The 18,047-nt window shown below is 40.7% G+C and overlaps 2 protein-coding genes across 4 annotated transcripts; one reads left to right on the top strand and one right to left on the bottom strand.

Annotated features, from left to right (window-relative positions):
* Positions 1 to 5,250: 5,250 nt before the first annotated feature.
* On the top strand, positions 5,251 to 11,669 carry LOC131362833 (zinc finger and BTB domain-containing protein 12-like). 3 transcript variants are annotated; one of them, XM_058405131.1, is made up of 5 exons: positions 5,251 to 5,406; positions 7,366 to 7,569; positions 8,525 to 8,719; positions 8,803 to 8,997; positions 9,249 to 11,669. In XM_058405131.1, exons 2-5 carry the CDS (start codon positions 7,366 to 7,368, stop codon positions 10,266 to 10,268), a joined length of 1,614 nt encoding a protein of 537 aa, XP_058261114.1. In that variant the 5' UTR covers positions 5,251 to 5,406; the 3' UTR covers positions 10,269 to 11,669. The 3 variants fall into 3 exon arrangements, with proteins under 3 accessions (XP_058261114.1, XP_058261112.1, XP_058261113.1); XM_058405129.1 differs by lacking the exon at positions 5,251 to 5,406 and having other exon boundaries at positions 7,360 to 7,569; XM_058405130.1 differs by lacking the exon at positions 5,251 to 5,406 and having other exon boundaries at positions 7,360 to 7,569; positions 8,528 to 8,719.
* A 701-nt stretch (positions 11,670 to 12,370) lies between these two features.
* Positions 12,371 to 17,014, bottom strand: nelfe (negative elongation factor complex member E). Its single transcript, XM_058405132.1, has 11 exons — positions 16,886 to 17,014; positions 16,538 to 16,624; positions 14,990 to 15,059; positions 14,656 to 14,801; positions 14,431 to 14,505; positions 14,299 to 14,336; positions 13,950 to 14,224; positions 13,665 to 13,809; positions 13,073 to 13,127; positions 12,896 to 12,998; positions 12,371 to 12,628 (listed from the first exon to the last, which is right to left on the bottom strand). Exons 2-11 carry the CDS (start codon positions 16,610 to 16,612, stop codon positions 12,555 to 12,557), a joined length of 1,056 nt encoding a protein of 351 aa, XP_058261115.1. The 5' UTR covers positions 16,613 to 16,624; positions 16,886 to 17,014; the 3' UTR covers positions 12,371 to 12,554.
* Between the last annotated feature and the right edge of the window lie 1,033 nt (positions 17,015 to 18,047).

The following is an 18,047-nucleotide window of genomic DNA, read 5'->3' on the forward strand; positions in this document are numbered from 1 at the left end:
TCAGACCTAACGCAGTGTCCGTACAGTATATCGATATTAAAACACATAAACATTACTCATTTCTGACACCGAATCAATTTCTCTCCAAATGAATTTCTTAATATTGTCTGTGACCGAGTTGCATGCAGAAACCTCTGTGAAAAAGCCTGGGAAGCCCAACTGTGTGGGGGATTAGTCTTCACCCAACCAAAGCCAATATATCAGATGGAGAGACAAAATTCTGATGAAGCAAATTCCACGTAAACAACAAGCAGCAATTTTGAGCCTCATTAAGCAAATGTGCATTTAATCAAACCTGACTAAAAATCGGAGCGGGACAATTTTCCACCCAATTTCCAGATTTATCACCATAGTCACACTGAAGAGATAATTGAAAGTTGAGCAGTTTATTTGTTCCTGAGACAAGAGCTGAATGCAGAATGTGGATTTTTGTTGCCGACTAGGTTTGTGGATGCTTTAATTATCTCTTATGGAAAAAATATATGAAAATATATGAAATCTTGAGTTATATGTTCATAGAATGTATAAACAAAATCGTATGACCAACATGCAAAATATATATATATATAAATATATATATATATATATATATATATATATATATATATATATATAATTTGTACATATAAATTTTACGATATTATATATATATATATATATATATATATATATATATATATATATATATATATATATATATATGTATGTATATATATATATATAAATTCCAATATATATACACTATATTGCCAAAATAATCCAAATCATGCCCATCCAAATAATCAGAATCAGGTGTTCCAATCACTTCCATGGCCACAGGTGTATAAAATCAAGCACCTAGGCATGCAGACTGTTTTTACAAACATTTGTGAAAGAATGGGTCGCTCTCAGGAGCTCAGTGAATTCCAGCGTGGAACTGTGATAGGATGCCACCTGTGCAACAAATCCAGTCGTGAAATTTCCTCGCTCCTAAATATTCCACAGTCAACTGTCAGCTGTATTATAAGAACGTGGAAGTGTTTGGGAACGACAGCAACTCAGCCACGAAGTGGTAGGCCACGTAAACTGACGGAGCGGGGTCAGTGGATGCTGAGGCGCATAGTGCGAAGAGGTCGCCAACTTTCTGCAGAGTCAATCGCTACAGACCTCCAAACTTCATGTGGCCTTCAGATTAGCTCAAGAACAGTGCGCAGAGAGCTTCATGGAATGGGTTTCCATGGCCGAGCAGCTGCATCCAAGCCATACATCACCAAGTGCAATGCAAAGCGTCGGATGCAGTGGTGTAAAGCACGCCGCCACTGGACTCTAGAACAGTGGAGACGCGTTCTCTGGAGTGACGAATCGCGCTTCTCCATCTGGCAATCTGATGGACGAGTCTGGGTTTGGCGGTTGCCAGGAGAACGGTACTTGTCTGACTGCATTGTGCCAAGTGTAAAGTTTGGTGGAGGGGGGATTATGGTGTGGGGTTGTTTTTCAGGAGCTGGGCTTGGCCCCTTAGTTCCAGTGAAAGGAACTCTGAATGCTTCAGCATACCAAGACATTTTGGACAATTCCATGCTCCCAACTTTGTGGGAACAGTTTGGAGCTGGCCCCTTCCTCTTCCAACATGACTGTGCACCAGTGACCAAAGCAAGGTCCATAAAGACATGGATGACAGAGTCTGGTGTGGATGAACTTGACTGGCCTGCACAGAGTCCTGACCTCAACCCGATAGAACACCTTTGGGATGAATTAGAGCGGAGACTGAGAGCCAGGCCTTCTCGTCCAACATCAGTGTGTGACCTCACAAATGCGCTTCTGGAAGAATGGTCAAAAATTCCCATAAACACACTCCTAAACCTTGTGGACAGCCTTCCCAGAAGAGTTGAAGCTGTTATAGCTGCAAAGGGTGGACCGACGTCATATTGAACCCTATGGATTAGGAATGGGATGTCACTTAAGTTCATATGCGAGTCAAGGCAGGTGAGCGAATACTTTTGGCAATATAGTGTATATATATCGTAAAATTTATATGTAAAAATTTTAAAAGGTGAAATTTGTGTCATGTGAAAAGGTGCACAGAAAAACACAAAAACAATTAAAATATGAAAATATTACAAATAATATTTATTTATTTAATTACAATTAATTAATTCATTATAAATGTGAAAATAAAACCATGTAAATAAAATGTAGTTGTTTAAAGCTATCTAAAAAAAATCAGGAGAAATAATAAACAAAAAATGCTGATGGTGATATCAAAAATTGAAACCACCTGTAAAAATTAAAATCCAAATAAATAAAGCCATTTGGAAAAATATTTACAATGTTAAATAAATACAAGAAAATAAATCACATATGGAAAAAACGAAAACAAGAAGATAAAGCCTGCATGTGAGAAAATCTGGAGACATGTACTACATTACACGTCGTACTACAATAGGTCGCAAAAATTGGGTGGAATGTAATATGAGAGGGTGTAAAAATTGTGTGCTTCTTCATGTGTGATGTTTATGAGTCTTTTCCAATCTTCTGACGGGAAGGAGCTTAAGCATGTGGCGGTCAGGGCGTGAGGGTGAGAGCGATAGTTCCTGGATCTGGTGTTGAACTGGTTCTATCACAAGGCTTCCAGATGTGAGTTTCACCAGCCTGACTTGCAGCCTCAAACCAGTCAGATCTGCAATCACTGAAAACCAAGCTTAGGTTGACAAAAAGGGGCCTAGAACATTCTCAATAGGCCTTTTGGAACAATTACAGAAAGATTTATTAGAAGGTATTTAGTTTTTCATTCAAAAAGCCAGTATAGTCATTGCATATGTATCTGGGCTCTGTTATCTTAAACCTCAAAATGCTTCACAAAAAGCAGATGAAAGGCCAGAATTTGCCACATGGGATTAATTGTTGAATATGTCTTCCACAAGAACACTGTGTGCCACTATAAAAACCCTTTGCTGCTCTGAGTTCTCTGGGTAATAGTTTAATCTATTGTATCCGTGCGGGTTGCTATACATTACACCAAGCGTTCAGAACACAAAGTATTTCCTGTTTCAACATTTGATTTACTGATTACAGGAAAACCGTTATGGCTCTCTTTTGATGAATGATAGTTTCAGATATCTGTACATGTGGATCTGCAATGAAGTGATGGAACTGAAAGATAAAGTGAACAAAACACATGCTCATAAATATAGCAATTATCCAACCAGCCAATCATGTAGCAGCAGCACAATGCATACAGTCATGTACTGTAGATATGAGTCAAGAGTTTCAGTTAATGTTCATATCAAACATCAGAATGGAGGAAAAAATCAGTCTGGAAGGTTTGAGGGTGCAAGAAGGGTTGGTTTGAAGATTTCAGAAAGTGAGTTTAGACAGAATGGTGCCAAAAAAAAAACATCCAGCAAACAGCAAACAGCAGTTCTGGATTCAGAAACAGATTGTTGAGAGAATAGCCAGAATGAACTCCTGAATTCATTTAACTGAGTCAAGTTCAAAACATTTATCGAGCTAGTCCTGGTCTACAGGCTTTATCTTGGACAACCCTGTCATAAAGAAATTTTAGACAGTAGATAAACTTTATCTTTAGTCTCTAAAGATTATAGTCTCTCTCAGGATTTCAGAGACACTCTCTTTTGTATTTAAGTCTCTTTCAGGATTTCAGAGACACTCTGTTTTTATTTTAGCTTATTTCAGGATTTCAGAGACACTCTCTTTTTATTTTAGTCTCTTTCAGGATTTCAGAGACACTCTCTTTTTATTTTAGTCTCTTTCAGGATTTCAGAGACACTCTGTTTTTATTTTAGCTTATTTCAGGATTTCAGAGACACTCTCTTTTGTATTTAAGTCTCTTTCAGGATTTCAGAGACACTCTGTTTTTATTTTAGCTTATTTCAGGATTTCAGAGACACTCTCTTTTTATTTTAGTCTCTTTCAGGATTTCAGAGACACTCTCTTTTTATTTTAGTCTCTTTCAGGATTTCAGAGACACTCTCTTTTTTATTTTAGTCTCTTTCAGGATTTCAGAGACACTCTCTTTTTATTTTAGTCTCTTTCAGGATTTCAGAGACACTCTTTTTATTTTAGTCTCTTTCAGGATTTCAGAGACACTGTTTTTATTTTAGACTCTTTCAGGAAAACACAGGGTATGAAGGGTCTGAAGGATTGGTGAGGATGAAAATAATATACTAAAAGTTATATCTCAGTTCAACAGAACATGTATTGGAGATTAGTGACCATCATTACACCACTAACTGAATGAATATCTTTAGGAAGTACAGTGTTTGTCCCTGCAGTACAGCTCTGGATCACATTGACACTGTTTCAGTGGCTCAACACCTTACTGAGACACTTCATGTTGTTTTTTCCCCTCTAATTAATTTATCTGTAATTCTTGTGACCAAGATTCAAAATTAGTTGTCGCCTTTCATAGATTATTTCTTGCATTCTTGTTTCTTTTCTATAGCCTCTGCCCCCTACCGTGCCTCTTAATCCCTGTACTCAAGGCCAGTCCCTGCATAAGTAACTAAGGCAGCTGCCTGGAGCACCACTTGAGTGTGGCAGGATTTTATTCAGCTTTCGGTGGTATGTTGAATTAAAATGTAGTCAGAGCCTGAGCGGTGATATAAAGTGCCACTTTAAAGCTTCCTACACAAGAAGACATGAGAGGTGGCTTTGTCTTGGAATATGTTGTCAAAAACAATATTTTCCCTTTTATTCTACTAAGATTTAGGCATTTTCCAAATTAAATATTTATTATTATTATTATTATTATTATTATTATTATTATTATTATTATTATTATACCATCATCATTATCATCATCATCATCATGATCATCATCATTATTATTATTATCATCATCATGGTATTATTATTATTATTATTATTATTATTATTATAATACCATCATCATCATCATGGTATTATTATTATTATTATTATTATTATTATTATTATTATTATTATTATTATTATTATTTAGCACATCCTCGGAGTTTACAGATTTTTGGGGGGCGTGGCTATGGTGACTGGTGTAGAATTTAGCTTGGAATGTATTTAATATGTAATTTATTTTATTTAGATAAACAACTTATTCAAACAACCATATACAAAAACAATTTATAGTTCAAAACTTTAACTAATACTGAACTAGCAACTAACCCCCCACCCCCCCTCCTCATCCAAAACTTCGCGCGAGCCAGCGCACCTGTATTTTCACTGGCTCGGATTTTCCAAACGCGTTTTCCACTTTCACACACACAAAAAGCGGTAGACGCCGGAAGTCACTTCCCGGCCACCGTAGTATAGGTTACGCTTCTTAAAAAGTAAACACTAGCCCTAAAGACTTGAAGCCACTTGGCGACACGCCTGTTTCTGTTATGTGTGATTTCGTGCCTGCTCTCCCGGGACAGAAATACATTTAAAACGGTGAGTTTTGTCATTTATTCGCCTCAGAAAAACTGAGCGGATAAGAGGTGCATACTTGTGATTTTTTAATGCCTCGTGAACGCAGCTAACGTTAGCTGGCTAGCTGCACGAGACAAAAGGTAACTAGGCTACAGTTTAGCAGTGCGCGAGATGCCGAGTGTTTCTGTTTAAGAATAAAAAAAACATGTTTTAATAATAACTTTAGACGTGCATTAGTTTCTGGAGGGCCTTACATGTCTATAATTAGCTGTAGCTAATGTCAGCTAGCTGCGTTTGCGTTAAATCTTAGTGTTTATCTGAGTGTGTAATAGTTTGGTGCTTTAACCTTACAGCTTTATGAGTAGTTACTTATGCACTAAATGAATGAAAGTGACCGGATTGATAGTAAAACACATATTTTTCTTTCTCTAAAATGATTGTAACTGCTTAGGGAAAACAACCTGATGCATCGTGTGGTCAAATTGTTGCACAGTTTCTTACAGGTGTAATATGTTCTCATTATAGAGGTGGAAAAGAGAGTTAAAGGTGCATTAGTGGGTTATTTGTGTTTATTGCTTATAAGAATAACCTGGAAGATATGCAGAACAAGCAAAAAACAAACAAACAATGCATTTAGTATGAATTAGTTGAGAAAATCTGTTTGGAAAACTGCTCTCCTGAATGTGTGTTTGTGTTTGGATGAGCCACCTGTCAATCATTTTATAAACAGTCCAATCAGCGCTGTAGATCCTGGAGGCGGGACTTACTTAAAGGTTAGAGACTTAATCATAGAAGAGTAAAAGCTACCTTTAAAAAAAAGATATATAATGAGGAATCTTTACATTTTTATTTTTCAAAATGCATTCTTTCGCTTCACCCTCAGCCCTTTTTCAGACACAAACGTTTCACGGATACTCTTAAACTCTTCGTTCTGATTGATCAGAAAGTGTTGATTGATTTGCTTTAACTCATCCAGCACAAGTCACAGGATTATAGTCATTTGCTGATGCGCTGAAGTGTCACGTGTCTTGATATGAAGTATCTGAAGAACAAGTATGACGCTGAAGGAAGGAGTCTCCAGTGCCAGTGCTTTGTGGCAGTCAGGACAATACGTGTGTTTTGCTTCTCCAAATAATTTTCACGGAGCAACTGTTTATCGCTGCTAGGAATGATAACAGAGTAACTATAAACAGTTAAAAAGTACGATGTGGCATTTGTTAATATACAGTGCCTTGCAAAAGTGTTCAGCTTTTCCACATTTTGTCACATGACAACCACAAACATAAATGTATTTTACTGGGATTTTATGTGATAGGCCAACACAAAGTGGCACATAATTCTTAAGTGGAAGGAAGATGATAAATGCTTTGTCACTGTATAATACAGATTGATCATCTATAAATTGCTCTGATTTGAAAGGAAAGAATATGGCAGGGTTTTGACAGCGGCGGACCTTCCTGCTACTGTTTATTTTCCCATTACAGCACAACGGGTCATGTTTTTGTTCCTTGTTAATGTTCAGTTCATTAACAAGGAAATGTTCAGCAAACTCATTCCAGACAAAGATCATTCTAGACAAACCGGAATAAAATGAATTTGTACGAGCTGGTGTGTTCGACTGAAGCTGTGATTGTGATCAGGTTGTTTTTGGATGATGTATGGTACCAAATGGTGGTGTTCTTTTCTTGTTGGTTTATGTCTCATCACCATTCTTTCTCTGTCTTGTTGACTCGTAAAGGTATTGAGATATTAAGAGATTGAGAGATGCTGGTGTGAGATATCCTATATCTTTTGGTACATAGCTACCCAATCTTGCAGAACAGTTAAGGTCCAAGGAGAAGCTTTACGAGGTCTGTCAGGTTCCTCCACTTTCCTTCCTTCCTTCCACATGTAAGCCCACAGTGAGTGTTTGCTCTTGGTGTGTCGATGAACATTATAGTCTCAGGAATAACTGCAGTTTGGTCTTTTCTCTCCATGCAGATGGACATGGTGTGTTTCCGCCTGCCTGGCCACAGCGACGCTGCGCTGAGGAACATGAACTCCTTGCGGGAGCAGCGCCACTTCTGCGACATCACCATCGTGGCCGGCGGCAGGCAGATGTTCCGCGGTCACAAAGTGGTGCTGGCCGCCGGTTCGGCCTTTCTCAGGGACCAGTTTTTACTGAACCCCTCTGCAGAGCTACAGGTATGACCCTATGTTTTCAGATTTCAAAGGATTAATGATGTAGCTTCAGACTGAAGTATCAAACACTCTTAATGCTTCAGCATACCAAGACATTCTGGACAATTTCATGCTCCCAAATTTGGGGATGACCCCTTCCTTTTCCAACATGACTGCACACCAGTGCACAAAGCAAGGTCCATAAAGACATGGATGAGTGAGTTTGGTGTGGAGGAACTTGACTGGCCTGCACAGAGTCCTGACCTCAACCTGATAGAAGACCTTTGGGATGAATTAGAGCGGAGACTATGAGCCAGACCTTCTCATGCAACATCAGTGCCTGACCTCACAAATGCACTTATAGAGGAATGGTCAAAAATTCCCATAAATGCACTTCTAAACCTTGTGGACCAACAAGGGTGGGCAAACTCCATATTACATTTATGTGCATGTGAAGGCAGACGTCCCAGTTTTGGTCTGGCTCGCAGTCTCCACTCAGATCTATCCTAAAGGTGTTCTGTCAGGTTGAGATCAGTACTCTGTGCATGCCAGTCAAGTTCCTCCACACTAAACTCAGTCATCCCATGTCTTTATGGACCTTGCTTAGCCTTAACCACTTGAGCTACCACTGCCCCAATATTTATAACTATTTCATTTTAAAGCTGTTTTAGAAAGCACATGAAGGTGTTGACAGTTTCTCCAGCTCATAAATGAACTCTAACTTAACTATAGCCAGGGATTAAAGGTGTTGTGTGATTTTGTGGGATCAGCCCCCTCCTGAGGAATTTCAGTACTCCTTCAGTACTTGAGTACTCGCTCCTTCAGTGAAGTGCTTAAGCCGAACCTGTCTAGTTTGTTAATTCCATGTCTTTTCTGTTTTACTTGAAGTTTATTGTGATGTGATGTCTAAAGTAACCGACAGTAGCAAAGTTCCTTCTGTTTTATTTGTTGTTGTTGTTGTTGTTTGTGTTTTGCGCAGCAGGTGTCTGTGCTGCACAGCTCCACAGTGATCCGTGAGCTGCTGCAGTCCTGCTACACAGGCATCCTGCAGTTCAGCGCCAAAGAGATCGTTAATTACCTAACGGCAGCCAGCTACCTCCAAATGGAGCACGTGGTGGAGAAGTGCCGAGTGGCTCTGAGTCAGTACCTGCAGTCTAAGAGCAGCAGCTCAGGAGTGAGTCAGATTCCATGTCTGTGTTGTAATGCTGTTTTTTTCCTCTCTGTACGTTCGACTCATTTTGGTCGTCACTTGTTCAGTCTGTAAAAACAGAAGAGTCTCAGGCCATGGCGGCGATCGTCAGCGGGAGCACTCATTCCCTGGGCGATATGTCTCCGCCGTCCGAGCGGGCATCGTCTCTGCAGCCGCACAGTTCAGAGGAGGAGCCGCAGGTCTCAGGAGTCGATCACGCCGGTGCTCAGCACAGAGACGAGGCTGATTTGTCTATAGCACGGGTAAATATCTGTTTATAGCTTCATTTGATATATGAGGGTAGATGGAGGTCAAGCCCGGGCTGAGGAGAATTTAGACAACTTTAAAACTATAAGAGTTTACTTTCAGATCTAAAATAAAATATTTCAGCATTGAATTGAAGCAGTGAATCAGTTAAATGATTCATTTAGGGTTTTTTTGCTCAATTGCTCATCCCTTTAATAAGGTTTTTTAAATAAATTGCTGCTGTTTGATTAACGTGTCACTGTTGCAGCTTAGAGCCTCAGAGCATTCCGGGGGTGTTGAGGACGAAGAGGGCAGGAACGACTTCAGTGTGTTCGAGGTGCGCATCAGAGACGAGCATCACGACCCAGAGGAGAACGCGGGAGTCCAAGAGAACGCCGGAGATGCTGTGGATATGTTAGCCATACGGCAGGGCACACATCCGCACGCAGAGGATCTCTGCAGGGATGAAGGTGGACTGCCAGGCAGCAGCCCGAGGGGTGGAGTGCGCATCTGGAGGCGGAGATTCGGTGAGCCCAGGGGTGGTCGGGGGCGGGGCTTCAAGCACAGAAAGCGCTACACATACCGTGAACGAAGGCCTTTGGGGAACTTTCAGCAGGCGTGGCGCTTTCCCACCTCAGAGGAGATCATGGGGAGTTTCGGAGCGGGGATCGGGCAAGACTACTTGGCTCTCGGAGAGGGTCAGATGCGGGTGGATTTCCAGCCGTCGGAATGCCAAGGAGACACGGCAGGTTCGGACGGTGGCCCCGGACACTTTAGCATGGACGGAGCGAGTGCCGAGGATGACGTAGGAGTCGTATCGTTGGCCGCTAACGAAGAAGACGGTGGTGAGGACTCTGTGGCTGTCGTGGGCTCCACATCCTGTGTGACGGGCTCGGTGGCGTGCGAGCAGTGCGGCCTGGCGTTTTCTTCAGTGGAAGATCTAGCAGCCCACTCACGCTCCACCCACCTGCTGTACGTCTGCCCGTGCTGCGGCAAACACTTCAGCCAGACGAGCAACCTGAACCGCCACATGGCCGTCCACCGCTCGGCCAAGCTCCACAGCTGCCCGCTCTGCCACAAGACCTTCACGCAGAAGTCCACGCTGTCCGACCACATGAACATGCACAGCGGACAGCGGCCGCACGTCTGCGCCTTCTGCCGCATCTGCTTCGCCCACAAACCCGCACTCCGGCGCCACCTGAAGGAACAGCACGGCAAGACCACAGCACAGAATTACCTGGAGATCCAGAGAGAGTGCGAGGAGCCCGCTATAGGAGGAGGGGTTTAAGGAGACTTTTCACAATGAAATCTAAAGTAGCATTATTGATCTATATAGTACTATAGATCACTATAGAGGGAGAGGTGAAGATTAACGGTCAGAGTCTGACAACGTCTTAACAATCTACAGATCCTGACTCGAACACGAACAACTCGAGCTCAGGAAAGGAAATACATCAGGCGCTGTTCGGTGAAATTTTTCATTCACACTAATTATTCTAATCAGTCAAGACATGTCTGGTGTCTGACGTTTGCTTCTTTCAGTTATCCACTGGAGCGATCAGAACGATTTACTGAACAAGTTACAGGTTCAATAGCATTTATTTTAACAATGGAACAAGTATTGCAAGTCTGTCACTCAAAATATTTCAAAATTCATCTCCATTTTAGCAATTTTTTCACACAAAAAAGAAAAGGGGAAAAAAACGAAGTAATCACTTACTCAGTATTTTTAAGTATTGACCCATGACAAGTCAGGGAGTTTGATTGAGTCATTTTAAAGTTCCAGACTTTATAATGCCCCACACACAAGAAACATCAGAACAGATTTATCCCTAAATCAGTCATAGGATGTTTTATTGGTGGGGAAAAAAACACAACTAAAAGTTTCCTCATCAGTATAAACCAAAGCAGGTGACTGTTAGCTTTTAGCATTTTATTTTCTTATTATTTATCAGTCTTATTTTCTCTATCAGTATAAATGCTCACTACGTAGAGTATTAATATAATAGGATATAATGTAGTGCACTAAATATCCAGTAGAAACTTGTATTTGAACTTGTTTCACCTGCACAGGTTTGCATTCAGTATTCAGGCTTGCAGTTTTACAAAGGTCTAAGTATGGGCACCGTCTGCTCTGCTCACTCGCAGACAAGCGTCTGTTATGGAGTGAGGAAGAGGTTCATGTGTATTACTGGTCACATTAAACTCCTAGCTCATGCAAAACTAGAAGACCAAACATTGTCTTGGCTGATTTACTCGCATTGAGGAAAGTATAAAAACACTCCTTTGAGAGTCAGAAGACAACACAGAGACGCGAGTCAGAGTCTGACCTTTAAGTCTGAAGGTCAGCCTAGTTACCTGGACACCTCACTTGCCACCTCCTGTTTTAGTTAACCAGGGCTTGGTTCTTGAGACTTGAGAACATCCGTGCCTCATTGATTAAATTAGTATCTGAACACTGTGCTGACAGACTGCATTGTGGAGAATAAAAACAAGAACAGAATCTGTGTCGGTGTAATTGTCTGTATGTGTATTCGGTGAATAGCCTGTGACTAGTCGAATTAACCAGTTAGCAAACAAGCCAGTAACGTTGTGATGGAGTGTAACCATGTTTTGTTTCCTGTTGTGTCTTCAGCTACGATGTGTTGTCATTTACAATCAATTAAAAAAACAAAACAGGGAGCTTTAATGGATTTCTTTCCCCTTCCTTTTCTGCAAAACATTATGGACTTGATAAATGACGACTTTTACACGTCTGTGTGTGTGTGTGTGTCTGTGTCTGAGTGATTTGCGTTATCTCTTGTCACCTGTTTTTAAGAGCACGAGTTGAATTCGGTCCTAAGTGAGGAATGTTTGTGTTTATGTAAATAGAGATGGAGAAAATAAAGTAGTTAGCATTCTTGCTGCAATATAAGACTTGCTGCAGTATAAGACATGCTTCAGGATGTCGCGGTAAACAAAAGGCAGCCTCGGCTGGGTTTCTTAATTTTGTGATCTCCAGAAATAACACACAAGCTCTGTAATATTTGGAGGAGTTTGTCATTTTTCTAAATGATCACAGATTTTCTGCAGATTTTGGCCAAGATGTGCCCAAAATTTGGGGGAAAATGTTGTAGCTTAGTGGTTAAGGTGTTAGACTACTGATCATCCCGGGTCCTCCAAGCTGCCATTGCTGGGCCCCTGAGCGAGGCCCTCAGTTGTATAAAATGTGAATCGCTCTGGATAAGAGCTAAAAGCCAAAGCAGCCGTCCATTCGCGTGATGTACTCCATCGTTTGATTATTTTCCTGTACCAGCATGCCCTGTGCTCACTAAAAGCTTGTCATGTTGTTAGTAATGTTTCAGTAACGTTCAGAGAGAAAGAAAAGTCACACATCTCTATTTAGAAAGCTGCAGTGAGAGTCGTGTTCAAACTTTATTGACAGCCGAAGCGGATTACTGTATGCACTATAAATACATCCTCTACACACTGTGAAGGATTTTAAACTAATATTATAAATCTTTCGCAGGAAGGAAAACAAAACATCGGGATCAGCATTAAAAAAAAGTACTGTGTGTGTGTGAGAGAGAGATGCTCAGATGAAATCTTCACCGTAGACGACTTGATTCCTCTTGTCCCTGTACGAACCCTTGGCGCTGTTATGCACAGCTATGAAAAGAAGAAAAAAGACGCGTTTACAATAACAAAACGTGTCAAAATCATCGATGTATGTATTAAACTGTCATAGATTTAAAGCATCGCTGCAAATCAGTATCTCTATCAGTCAGTAAAACCTTTCTCTCGTGATAGGTGGAGTCTCTTGTGATCCACAAAGAATGAGGGGGGTCAGTGAATGGTCAGCATAGTTGTTTTTTTTTCCCCCCTTTCATTGGTCACTGGTGAAGGCTGAGAATCTCTCGTGTCAGTGTTACTCACCCAGAGAACCCCAGACGGATTTCCCCGTAGCTGCATCCAGCATGGGCTGCTTCCTAGCGATGCTGACTTTGATGGTGACGTCACCCACTGTGGTGTTATTCAGCTAAAATCAGAGGATCATATTAGCATTGTGTAAAAAAATGTTAATAAAGCAATGTGCAGGGGTTTGACTCGGACCTCTACTACAGCCTGATCGGCCGACTCCATCTTCTCAAAAGTGACGAAGGCGCAGCTAGGAGAGGAAAACAAGACTGAGGTCAGACACACGGAACGGCTAACATTCCTGATATTTCTTTAAGAATGTCCTGCAGTAATCAGTGCACACTCATTAACATCGGGTCGTGTTGCTAAGCGTAAGTGCCGAGTTTGGTGCCTGTAAGTGAATGTGTTGCTAAGAAATGCCTTCACTTCCTGTTTGCAAAGAGGAGGTATATGGATGGAATAAATGAGGATATGAAGCTAGTGGGTGCAAGTGTTGATGATGCAGAAGATAGGGATAGGTGGAGAGAGATGATTCGCTGTGGCCACCCCTGAAGGGAAAAGCTGAAAGAAGAAGAGTCCATAGAAGTCTGTTGATGGAGCTACAAGTGCTTAAGTCTATCACTGTGCCAAATTTCATGTCCCTAGACTCCAATATACAATAATAATAATAATAATAATAATATGTTTACAGTTCCTATCAGGTGTCTACGCCCCTTCAGTGCTTGGCGCCCTAAATCTAAGAACTCTTCCATGCTCAGGCTTAATGAAGATTAAGTCTGAATCATACTTGCGTGGTGAGTCCATGGACAGGTCGATGATGGTGCCATGCTGAGAGAAAGCTGCACGCAGGCTCTCCTCCACCATGCCTGCACCGTACACGTACACCGTGTTTCCCTTCCGCATGCCTCGCCGCTCCGGGTACGAGTCCGTACCTGCATGGGTGCAAACGTGAATTTGAGCAAATCTCTGTGTAACTCAGAAGAAAACAATTACACCATACATTAATTATATTGGAATAATATGGAGTACTAATTATCCGGTATAATTTATTGCTGATTATTATGGGATTTACGTCTGAAGGGTCCGTCTCTGTCTCGCTCTCGGTCTCGTTCACGCTCTCGGTCTCTTTCCCTGTCCCGCTCTCTGTCTCGGTCTCGTTCTCGGCTCCTGTCTCTGTTCCTCTCTCTGTCTCGCTCTCGGTCTCTGTCTCGACCACGATCTCGGTCTCTGTCCCTGTCTCGTTCACGCTCTCTTTCCAGTTCTCTGTCCCGGTCGCGCTCGAACTCCCGGCTGGATGTTCCTTCACCGTCCTCGTCCTCACGCGAGCGGTCTTGCGGGCCGACGAAGCTGCAGCAGGAAGTGTGAATTTAGTACCACAAAGTGTTCAGATAACTTTCACACAGAGAGTCATTTAAGCTCACCTCTCATACAGAGCCTTTCTGTGGGTTCTTTTGGCCGACTGTAAAAGGAAAACATCGTTTAACTTACAGAAATGCATGTGTAAAATGATCTACTACTGAATTAGACAAGCTGTGTTATTGAGTCAACTTTACCTCAGAAAGCTCCTCGTCTGTTGAGACGCTTCTCTGAAACGGCAGGAATGCTAGAACTGGACCTTTCTCAGGATCCTAAGATTTAAAAATAAATAATACTAAAAATGCTTGTAGTAAAGGAGAAATATACGCCTTAAAGAACTGCGAGACATCCAGCCATATTAAATTAGACAAGTTGAAGCGGTACAGTGACGAATATTTAACAGCACACTTTGAGTTTCTTACCTTGAGTTTTCCCTCAAGTGTTCGCGATCTCTTGAACCCTGAGTTCTTGTTTTCTGACTTGATGGCACTAATGGCTCCGGATTTGATGAGCATCTTGGCTTGCTCTGTGGCCGTCGCTGTGTCCACCACCGGCTGATCTGACAAGGCTTAAGAGAAACAGCGTACAACAGGGTATTAAACAACTTCTCTCATATCAGGGCAAGGAAATGAGAGGTGATAGAACTTCCTAAATAAAAATATATACGAACAGATCATCAACTAACAGTTGCTCACGCCAACAATGACTTGCATACTGATTCATGCTCTGATTCATTTTACAGAAAAAGTGACTCACTGCGTTTCAGTCCAGCCTGACTCGTCTGATTGCTGGAGCTCTGCTTCTTAAGCACCTGCAGGGCTTTTTTCTGCCGTGAGAAACAACAAAAGTAAACAACATGACACAAAATGATGCCAAAGGATTAAAATGACATTTATTTTTATTTATTGTTTAAATAGTTCGTCTCACATTTATCTTGGATTAAAAGTTCCTTCTTTTAAAAATCCTTTGAAAATAAGAAGATTAATAAACAAGCTGCTGATGGTAAATGTACACTGTGGTACACTGTGGTGGGATGTGGTAGCTTAGTGGTTAAGGTATTGTACTGATCAGAAGGTTATGAGTTTGAATCCCAGGTCCACCAAAGCTGTATCTGCTAGGCCCCTGAGCAAGGCTCTTAAACCCTCAATTGCTTTATTGTATAAAAAAACAAGGGATAAATTGTAAGTCGCTCTGGATAAGGGCGTCTGCCAAATGGCAGAAATGTAAATGTACGCTAGTGAAGGTTACACATTTAAAATATAAATAAATATTTATTTAAATTTTTTTTTAAAAAGTATTATTTTACAAATTTGTGGATTATTCAATGCTTATTTTTGTAATTTTAATAAAATTTAAAATATTTGAAAGAAATAAATAAAATACTGCCAGACACTGATTAGTTGACACAGAATTAAAGTAAAATAATCACACAGGTTTCTCTTTCTGTAAATGTAGGCTGATTTAAAAAAAATAAAATAATAATAATAATAATCAGGCATTATTTCACACAAATGAGATTTTACATGATTCTAATTTTCTCTTATTTAATGCACACATACCCCATAAGGCTATATAGAAATAAATAATTTAGCAGTTTCTGTGTGTCTCTACAGGAATGTTGCAGAAATCCTCCAAGAACTCGTCACATGCTGTAACTTCTGAATGCATTTCTTCTTCTTCTTCTTTCGTCTTTTCCCTTCAGGGGTCTCCACAGCGAATCATCTCTCTCCACCTATCCCTATCTTCTGCATCCTCAACACTTACACCCACTAGCTTCATATCCTCATTTATTCCATCCATATACCTCCTCTTTGGCCTTCCTCTTTGTCTCCTGCCTCTCAGCTCCATGTCCAACATTCTCCTACCAATATACTCACTCTCCCTCCTCTGAACATGTCCAAACCATCTTAATCTGTCCTCCCTAACTTCGTCCAACATGAGCTGTCCCTGTGATGTACTCGTTCCTAATCCTGTCCACTCCCAAAGAGAACCTCAACATCTTCAGCTCTGCGACCTCCAGCTCTGACTCTGTCTCTAAACCATACAGCATGGCCAGTCTCACCACTGTCCTGTACACCTTCCCTTGATATTTTTCTATCACACAGAACTCCCGACACCTTTCTCCACCCATTCCAACCTGCCTGCACTCTCCATTACTCTGGACTGTTGACCCCAAGTATTTAAAGTCCTGTACCTTCTTCACCCTGTAACCTTACTGTTCCACTTCCCTCCCTTTCATTCATTCACTCACATGTACTCAGTCTTATTACCCTTGACTCTCATTCCTCTTGAATGCATCCCTACCTTTTTCTTTAATTTGGCGTATTTCTTCTGCAGCGTTTCCTCCTCCTCGGTCAGTGAGTTCGGAAACAGCGCCATGTTCCAGTCAGACTGCAGAGGATAAACATGTAGATTTCATTAAAATGTTATTAACTTAACCACAATAACTAACTGCACTGACCTACAGTTCATCATCAGGCTAAGCTAACTGAGACTAGAGGTTGTTAGCTAGCTCGTGCTACGATTTAAAAAATAGTTCGTAAACCGTTTTTTTTATTTTTATTTTAGTTGTTGATCTATGTTGTGCTGTCGGATACAAGCATTATACTGCAAAATACTAGACTAAAGAGAAATAAATGTTTGTTTCTTTACTTAAAATCTCTCCTGGATGCAGTATTTGGAAGCGCGCACTTTTTTTTATGTCACTCGACGCACGAATATGACGCCATCTGTTGTCGTTTTTATTCTAGAGGCCACGATCGGTCAGACACTGCTTACACAAGACTGTTTTTTATTAAGACAAAACTGGAGTGCATGATAGAAATTAGTATTTTTTTATGAGCTTATTTACACAGAGAATGAAAAAGGTAAAGAAGAAGATATCGTACCATTGTTTATTTTATTAGGAAAATACCATATACATAAGAACAAGACTTTTTTTTCACATTTTATAAAATGACTTTAAATTATATGTTAATCTCTTGGAACTAACCCAAAACAAAAAAGGTCTGAAAACATGTAATGCTCTGAAAGCACTGAAATATATGTAAAAGTGTTTTTTCCCCCCCTCTCCCTTTCTTATCTGGCCAATTAATGTTACTGCGATAATGTGAATATGGAAAAAATAGTTTGACACTTCTTGGTTAATTCGATTTTATCCATTTTGTTAAATATATAAAAGACTTAAAGGGAGACACAAGTGGACTCGTTGTCCACTTGGTATGCTTCAAGACATTTTGGACAATTTCATGCTCCCAACTTTGTGGGAACAGTTTGGGGATGACCGCTTCCTGTTCCAACATGACTGCACACCGGTGCACAAAGCAAGGTCCATAAAGACATGGATGAGTGAGTTTGGTGTGGAGGAACTGCACAGAATCCTGACTCACTGAATCCTGAACACCTTTGGGATGAGTTAGAGCGGAGACTGTGAACCAGACCTTCTGGTCCAACATGTGGCCTGACCTCACAAATGTGCTTCTAGAGGAATGGTCAAAAATTCCCATAAACACACTCCTAAACCTTGTGGAAAGCCTTGATTTGGATTTTATATATTTTGTTAAATATTATAACGTTAAAAAACATGTCTAGATTCCTTTTTGAAGCATCTGCGCATTAAAATGCCTTTTAATCGAAATGAACTAATACTTTAATATAAGCGAATGACGGTGGTCAGAAGTTTGTGCACTCTGGGGCCATCAAACCCATCATGTGTGGTTCTTTCACTAACTGTTGCTACAAAGTTGGAAGCATGGAATGTCTTTGTTTGTACAGGAAAACCACACTGAACAAAACCAAAAGCAAACCAAAAAGT

Source organism: Hemibagrus wyckioides, linkage group LG12 (genome assembly GCF_019097595.1).
Source record: "Hemibagrus wyckioides isolate EC202008001 linkage group LG12, SWU_Hwy_1.0, whole genome shotgun sequence".
In the NCBI taxonomy this organism is placed as follows: domain Eukaryota; kingdom Metazoa; phylum Chordata; class Actinopteri; order Siluriformes; family Bagridae; genus Hemibagrus; species Hemibagrus wyckioides.

Coding starts and splice junctions, on each gene's coding strand:
- LOC131362833 (XM_058405129.1), top strand. CDS start 7,360: ATGCAGATGGACATGGTGTGTTTCCGCCTGCCTGGCCACAGCGACGCT. Junction 7,570..8,524: donor ACCCCTCTGCAGAGCTACAG/GTATGACCCTAT, acceptor TGTTTTGCGCAG/CAGGTGTCTGTGCTGCACAG. Junction 8,998..9,248: donor CTGATTTGTCTATAGCACGG/GTAAATATCTGT, acceptor TCACTGTTGCAG/CTTAGAGCCTCAGAGCATTC.
- nelfe (XM_058405132.1), bottom strand. CDS start 16,612: ATGGCGCTGTTTCCGAACTCACTGACCGAGGAGGAGGAAACGCTGCAG. Junction 15,060..16,537: donor ACGCCAAATTAAAGAAAAAG/GTAGGGATGCAT, acceptor TTCTCACGGCAG/AAAAAAGCCCTGCAGGTGCT. Junction 14,802..14,989: donor TCAGGCTGGACTGAAACGCA/GTGAGTCACTTT, acceptor GTTTCTCTTAAG/CCTTGTCAGATCAGCCGGTG.